The sequence below is a fragment of the Rhizophagus irregularis genome, chromosome 1, assembly GCF_026210795.1.
Source record: "Rhizophagus irregularis chromosome 1, complete sequence".
Taxonomy (NCBI): domain Eukaryota; kingdom Fungi; phylum Glomeromycota; class Glomeromycetes; order Glomerales; family Glomeraceae; genus Rhizophagus; species Rhizophagus irregularis.
In genome coordinates this window covers 4,357,913-4,365,813 of record NC_089429.1, presented here as the reverse complement: position 1 = coordinate 4,365,813, position 7,901 = coordinate 4,357,913, and the positions used below count along the sequence as shown (strand labels likewise).

Sequence of the window (7,901 nt, the reverse complement as noted above, 5' to 3'; positions counted from 1 at the left end):
TTGTTTCTCAGGACATTTTTAAGGCCTTTGACTCAATTGATTTAAATATGCTCAAGCTGGCTTTAATCCGTTTACATATCCCGCCCCTGTTGATAAAATTTATTATCAATCTTTTCACAAGACGCAATAACAAAATTATTACCCATTATGGTGATACTTCCGGATATAGAGTTAGAATCGGTATTGATCAGGGTGAAATTATTTCCCCGTTATTATGGGTGATTTATTTGGATCCTTTACTTACGACGCTTAATCGAGAAGCTTGTGATCCTTTTATTTTGAAATCCTCTGCTTTATTATACTATTCTCCGATTAAATATGAACAACACAACCTTCCTGTTTCACATATCACATTTATGGATGACTCTACTTTGATTGCTTCATCTAAACGAGGAATTGAAGATCGCCTTTCTATTACTGCTGAATTCTATACCTTAAATAATACTCAAGCAAATTCAGCAAAATATATTCTTCTTTCTTCTGAACAATTTTCTCAAACTATTGTGTTTGATCTTTCTCCCTCTCCTCTAATTTCAAGTCCTACTCTTACTCTAAAAGCGTTAGCTTTATCCACTTTTTTCCGTTTTCTAGGAGTTTGGTTCTGTCTTTCGGCTTCTTCTCGCTTTGTTCATAACCAAACCGCTTCCATGGTTAAGGACATGGCCGCTCTTCTCAGTCCTAAAAAACTTTTGGCACAACATATAGCCTACCTTTATAACGTTGTCCTGCTTCCGAGGCTTGAATTTCGCCTACAAACCACATTATTTGCAGAATCTACCATTAATCGCATGGTTTCTCCGATGCTTTCCCTTATTCGACAAAAGGCTGGTTTTGCTTCAGTCACTCCTCTTTCTGCGCTTTTCACAATGTTACCGTTCTCAATCCAACAAGCATTTGGTCGATTTCTTTCATCTCATGTGGCTTCATGGCAGAAGATTTTTTCTCACCCTTCATATAAACTTTTCGCCAATTATATGATTACTTATCTCCAAAGTTTTTTGGACTGTGATGCCTGTCCTTCTACTATTGATTTGGAACCATGGTCCCATACTCTTTCCCTGCGGACACATTCTTTGTTCAATTCGTTATTGTTCTCTTCTCGATTAAATATCACGTGGTCTTTATTGTTCCGACCTCCGAGGAAAGATTTACGTCCGGCGATTCCACTCTGGTCTATTTTACCAAAAGATTTATTTACTTCCATGAAAAATGTTCAAAAAAATTTCTGCACTCGTTTTCTTGCTCAACTGATTACACCGTGTGGCTCTCGACTTCTCTCATGGAAAGATTTACGCTTTCTTAAACGAGTATCGAACAAAGGATTTGTGCCTGCTTGGTTTAACTATTTGTTCAATCTTATTGTTGTTCCTAATTCACCTTCCTTTTTTATTTTACAACAATTTAGAATTCCTAATTCTCATACTGTAGCTTCTATTTCTTTTATAGACATTAGTCGTAATTATTGGTTTAACCCTCAATGGGCTATTTCTTTTAATCGTAATACTAACTCTTTTCTTGTTGGCCGTGTGATTACTACCTATCCTGCTCCACGTAATGAAGCTCTTATTTCACATTGGATTGCGTCCTCGGTCGATGACTTGCTTTCTGATTTTACTGCATGCCAAGGTTGTGCCTCTGCTCTCCCGCGATCCTCTACCTCTAAGACATTGCTTAAACGATGTCCTTCTGAAAAGTGCTTCTCTTATGTGTCTTTATCAAGTTTGATCCGTTATCCGACGAAACCTCGTACTTATATACATGCAGATACTCGTTCAGTTTCACTTTCTGCCTCGTTAGGCTATGCCAAATCCCTTTTACTGTTTCATCTTTTTGCTCCAGATCGGTTACCTTCTCTGAATGTACTGATGCCTAGGATTTCTGATATCCAACTTCCCTCTTCAGTGTCTACTCTTTATATCGATGGTTCCTTCCTTCCTCCTTCTAGTCATCCGATATCTTCGATGGCTTATGCATGGACCGCTATGGATCCTGATGGATTTATATTGGAATCCTATTATAATATTATTTCTTCCATTTTTCCTTCTGCATTACGCTCAGAAATTTTTGCTTTATTGCATGGATTGGACTCCCTCCCTCGGTATTCAAAAATTACTGTCGCCACTGATTGTGCTCAATTACTCTCTTTATGGTCTTTGTATGTGGATGCTCCTTTTATTCCAAAATTGCTTAAAGAACCTAACCACCTTTTGTGGTTCTCCATACGTGCTATTACGTCAACAAAGAATCTGGATGTCACCTTAATTAAGGTTCCTGCTCATGCTGACGACCCTTTAAATAATCATGTGGATGCATTAGCTAAAGCTGCTCATATGGATTCATATCTTTCTTCTCGTCCATTATTGGAATTGTTGGCTCTTTGCACTCTACAATTTAATTCTTTGCCTGTGGATATGAATATCCGGAAATTTATTAGAGATATTTTTGACGCTAAGAGCCTTTTAACTCTTGCTGTATTACCAAGATTTAATTCCTATTCTTCAACTTCTGATATTGATTGGGCATGTACCAAATTTTGTCTCACTAACAATAAGCACTTTGTCTCCCATCGGAATGGCCGCTCCGAGTTTTATGGTTTCCGTATCAAACTACTATTAGATATGCTTCCGACGCTTACAACTCTTCAAAGACGAAAGCCTCACCTTTATAATCTGAGTTGGCTTTGTCCTCAATGTAATTCTTCTCCTGAGACTTTAGACCACTTGTGGACTTGTCCTTATATCTTACCAGAATTTAGCCCCTTAAATACCTTTAAAATACTTTTATTGGCTCTTCGAACCAATTATCTTAACAAATTCATTTCCACGTCATCTTCATCACCTTTACCGGACTCTTTTGCTGCTGATTTTATGGCTCTTAATTGTTGGGATTGTGACCCTCCTTCAATTTCCTGCCTGCGACTCGCACGAGGACTTATACCGATATCCCTTACAACATTTCTTGGAAATTACTTTTCTTCATTTACCATATGGTCTATCCTAGATACACCTTTGCACGACTTTCATTTTGACCTTTATGTACAAATCTGGTTGTGCCGTTCCATTTTTTTTCATCATTGGGAATCAGCTCAAGGTATCACAAAGAAAATAAAATCGTCAGCTCTTGGGCCTTCTACTTTTTTTTATTCTTCTTCTAACATTCCTTCTGACTATTCGACACCTTCCTTGGCGACAGTTTCCTTGGATTCCTGGGTTTCTTGGGTTTCCTCTTATATAATCCATGGGGGATCTTGGATTTCGCATTTGGATTTTTGGCGCCGCTTAACAGTTCAGCCTCTACTTAGGATTTCTTTTTGGTAACGGATCGGATCTTAGGATATGCTGGATAGTTGACTCACACTGGCCTTCGGGTAAAGATGGGGTATGCGTTTCTGTAATAGTTTAGTTTTTCTTTACTTAATTTTATTTTGTTTAAATTTCTTTACTTGTATGAATCGTGAAGCTAGTTTTTTTATTTTATTTTTTGTTTAATTTTCTTATATTTTGTAATATTATTCGATTTGTTTATTGTACTTTTCGTTTTAAAATTTATAATAAAAGATAAAGTCATATGACTGTTTGCTCATAATCACCAAATATGGGACTGTCCCAAATGTGTGACTATAAAGAGAGTTGACTGTATAAACCTCTTGTGATCGCCAAGAATAATCATAGACGCATATGATCGTCTTATCTGGATTCTCTTCATCTGACTCACTGATTTCCGGCGAGTGGTAAAATCAATTTGCCAACATTTTTAATAATTGGTGTTTTTCATAACCAATTATTCTTTCGTCACTTTTCCTATAAAAATCCTTTGCAGCCTTAATTCGACGCAATTTTTTCTTAAATGATAAATATATAAGAAAATTAGCATAAATCATTAACATGATGATAAAGGAAAAAATTTGACAATTTTACATTTTGTACGTGACTGTTGTTATGAATTCTGCGACTGTCCTCGTCACTTTTTCCACTTTTTTTCAGTTATATTTGTGATCTTCGTGACTTATGGAGGGCGCTCAACCAGTTTGTCAATTGTGCTACTGAAGGTTTATAATTCAGAAACATCGCTCTTTGAAGTTCGGGAATTAATCTACTGTGAATTTCAACATTTTTTGGACTATTAAACGTTTCGTTATTATCCAAATTGTTATTAGGTTTAATAGTTTTGAGGATCATTTTCATTTCAATCTTTAAATCGAAACAACTAGTATAAAAGTATAAAGACTGTACAATTCTGCCTAAAATTACAAAATTACAAACCCTCACCTCCTTTTCATGTTGTTCTTCTTGTTCTTCTTTTGGTTGATTTTTGGCGTAGTGTACCGTCTTCTTTCCTTTTTTTGACCCATCCGATTTGAACCATTTTGCTAACCGTTCTTCTGGAACATCAATAACATCAAGGCTTTCAGATGATAATCGTATCTGGTATTGTTCGAGTTTCATTTTTAATTCATTAACTTCTTCTTTCAAGTCATCATTTTCAGAACTGAATTCTGCATTAACACCAGCAAGAAATTCGTTATCTTCTCGTAAGCGAGCTATTTTAGTGGCAACGACAGCTGTATGTTTGGTTAATTCATTATTTTGTCATTCTAACTGTAAACACTTCACACGCAAATCTGATACTTCTTGAGATAACCTCCGATTCTTTGTATAAAAATGTAAAATTAACAAAAAAAAAATACTAAATCTAACTGACGATATATACATGATACAGACCTGTTGATGCATCATCATTGTAGTAGGTTCATTAGTTTGATATCTGACCAGAAGCTGAAGATTTTTATATCTCTCTTTTACACTTTGGACTCGTTCATGACTTGGCTAAGGTTGCCTGCCGAAACTAAAAAGGAAATTCCGAAAGGTTTCGGCCAATCAAATCAAATGCCGAAAATGCCGAAATTAGGCCGAAACTCGGTCTTAATTTTGGCCAAAATTAAAATTCGGCCGAAATTATGACATTGTGTCACGTGACGTTACACAAATTTCCAAAAAAGGAAAATTTGTTTCCCAGTAAAATCGGAGAAATGTGTCGCACAAAGGTTACACAAATTTCCATAAAAGGAAATTACGTGTCGATCATTATTCCGGCCAGAATTATAGTATTAATGTTGGCCAATAATTTCGGCCAAATTTCGGCCTTTCGGTAAAAGTTTCGGCATTGTATAATTTCGGCAAATTTACTTTTAATTGCCTAAACTTTCGGTTTTAAAAAAGTTTCGGCCTTGGCCTAAACTACTTGATTTCGGCAAGCAACATTAGACTTGGCGCAGCAGATGGTGGTTGAGTATTGGATGAATCCAGAAGCCGAAGATTTTTATATCTCTCTTTTACACTTTGAGCTCGTTCATGACTTGGCGCAGCAAATGGTTGTTGAGTATTGGACGAATTTTTATTGATGTTAGTAGTTTGAGCTCGCTTATGAATTGGGGTGGCAGTCCCTTCAACAGCTTGTTGGATATTGGATGAACTTTTATTGATGTTAGTAGTTTGAGCTCGCTCATGAATTGGCGTGGCAGTCCCTTCAACAGCTTGTTGGATATTGGACGAACTTTTATTTATGTTAGTAATCGTTTTATTTCGATTATCACTAGCCAAACCTTTTTCAGTATTTTTATTTTTTCTATTTTAGATCATTATTTTTTTTGGTTGCGAATTTTGGCTCATTATTTTTTTATTTTTTTTTTGGTTGCGAAGAGTATTAGACATTAAAACTCTAAAAAGAAAAGGTTAGTGAGAAAAAATGAAGTTTTATTTAAAAAATTAAACTTTAAGAAACTTTCACCATCATACTGATCGAATAGTCTATTTTATTATTAATATTATTAATTGAATGATTTGAACGCTGTTACCCCTAGTCACGTGTAGAGTTATAACTTACTGCGCTGGAAATCATATGGAAAATTAGGATCTACTGTGCCCAACTGTGCCAAGCCGACCTAGCCGCAGCCTACTTAGCCTATTATTTCTATTATATTTATTATATTAATTATATTTAATATAATCGATATAATTATTTTATTTATTATATTTAATTTATTTATTATATTTATTATATTAGTTATATTTATTATATTAGTTATATTTCTTATATTTATTATATCTATTATATTTATTATATCTTTATATGTAGTAACTTTTATATAAATAACGTTGGTATTTTCCTTCGTTATAAGTTGAGTTCCTTCAGTTCGAATTAGTTTACCTTTAGTTCCTTAATTCTTATTCTTATAATTATAAAGTTCTATAATAAAGTATAACCTTTTACACTATAAATGAACTCCCTATTTTAAGCGTGTTTTGTTTGATTGGATTTCAGTCATAGTTAAACGTACTTAATCTCCCTGACTGCAAATCATAGTTAATCTATTCAACGTACCGAATCGGTTAACAAGTGGTGATTCCTGCCAGGTAAAAGGCTATACTGTGAATTAACAATTGATTTTTTTTTCTCAGACGAACTTGAGAATACTTGCTGACGTACTTGCAGACGTGATTTCTTTTCTCAGACGAACTTGAGAATACTTGCAGACGAACTTGCAGACATAATTTTTTTTTTCTCAGACGAACTTGAGAATACTTGCAAACGCACTTGCAAACGAAATTTACTTTCTCAGACGTACTTGAGATATTAGCAGACGTACTTGCAACAATTTGAATTTTGAAATTGAATGCCCTTTTACAATTTATCTAAAGCAGAATTAAAATCACATCAAAGAAAATATTGTAGAGGAAGAGTGATCAACCAAAAGGAAGTTTACTGTATTCAGTGTTATCCAACAGATTCTATCCCAGCTGACAATATCCCTGACGGATTTGAGAAATTTTGGCTTTGGATTTCTATTCAGTATACAGCAAAACAATATACTGGAGCAACAGTAGCTGCTTTTAAAGTATTAAAAACTGAATTCTTTACAACTACACAACTCAATACACTTGTCGGTATAACTACTAAGATCTTACAAAGTATAAAGTTTCGGCAAATAAATACCCCTTTATTAGAATTATCCTTTTATTTACATAAATTATTTGAATTAACAAACGGATTCAAGAGTTTATCAACCAATACTCAAGTGACCAACGCATATCAAATTTTTCATAATATACCAGTAAATAATAACGCCAACATGAATGAAGGTCAGATGAAAGATCTTATGAAGTTAGTTTGGGAAGCTGACCCAACAAATAATACTAACCCCAGAAATGTTGGAAACCTTTTGGAAAATACTTTGAATAATAATAAAACTGCCATTACTACTGCGTTACAAAATAATCTTAATGCCATTAATGCCCTTACAACTGCCAACCAAAATCGTATTACATCTAAAGTTGTAGATGTTCCCTTTTTCTATGGACGTGATAATGAAGATCCATACGAATGGTGTTGACTCTTTGAAGCTGCCTTTGCAGCTAATAGATGGCCAGATAATCGAAAAATTGCTTTAGCCGCTGGATTTCTTAAGGAAGCTGCCCGGGATTGGTATGAAGAGGATAGAGGGAATATCAATCAATGGCATGTAAATAATAATAATGATAATTTTGATACCCAATTTATAAACTACTTTGCAACTGCTGCTCGAAGGAATCAGTGGACCAGAGAACTGCAAAATATTAAACAAGGAGACAATAAATCAGTAGAAAACTACTCCCGACGTTTTAAGAAGTTGTTAAATAAAGCTATTTAAGGAGAAGCTTTAGCCGTAAGATACCAAATTAACTACTATATTAATGGTCTCAAGTCTTTCTTGGTTGGACAGGTAGTAATTGGAAATACTGATACTTTGGAAGCAACTATTACCCGAGCCAAGTTAGTAGAATTAGGTGTAAACACTACTCTTTTAACTACAACACCTGTAACTATTAGTACTACAGAACCTATTCCAACTACTACTACTACTA

General features: G+C 34.7%; 1 protein-coding gene across 1 annotated transcript; it reads right to left on the bottom strand.

Annotated features, from left to right (window-relative positions):
- Positions 1-3,983: 3,983 nt before the first annotated feature.
- Positions 3,984-4,739, bottom strand: OCT59_000889 (uncharacterized protein; the record flags this gene model as incomplete). The annotated part of the gene is made up of 3 exons (XM_066139190.1): positions 3,984-4,190; positions 4,269-4,561; positions 4,718-4,739. 3 exons carry the CDS (start codon positions 4,737-4,739, stop codon positions 3,984-3,986), a joined length of 522 nt encoding a protein of 173 aa, XP_065988616.1.
- Positions 4,740-7,901: the final 3,162 nt, after the last annotated feature.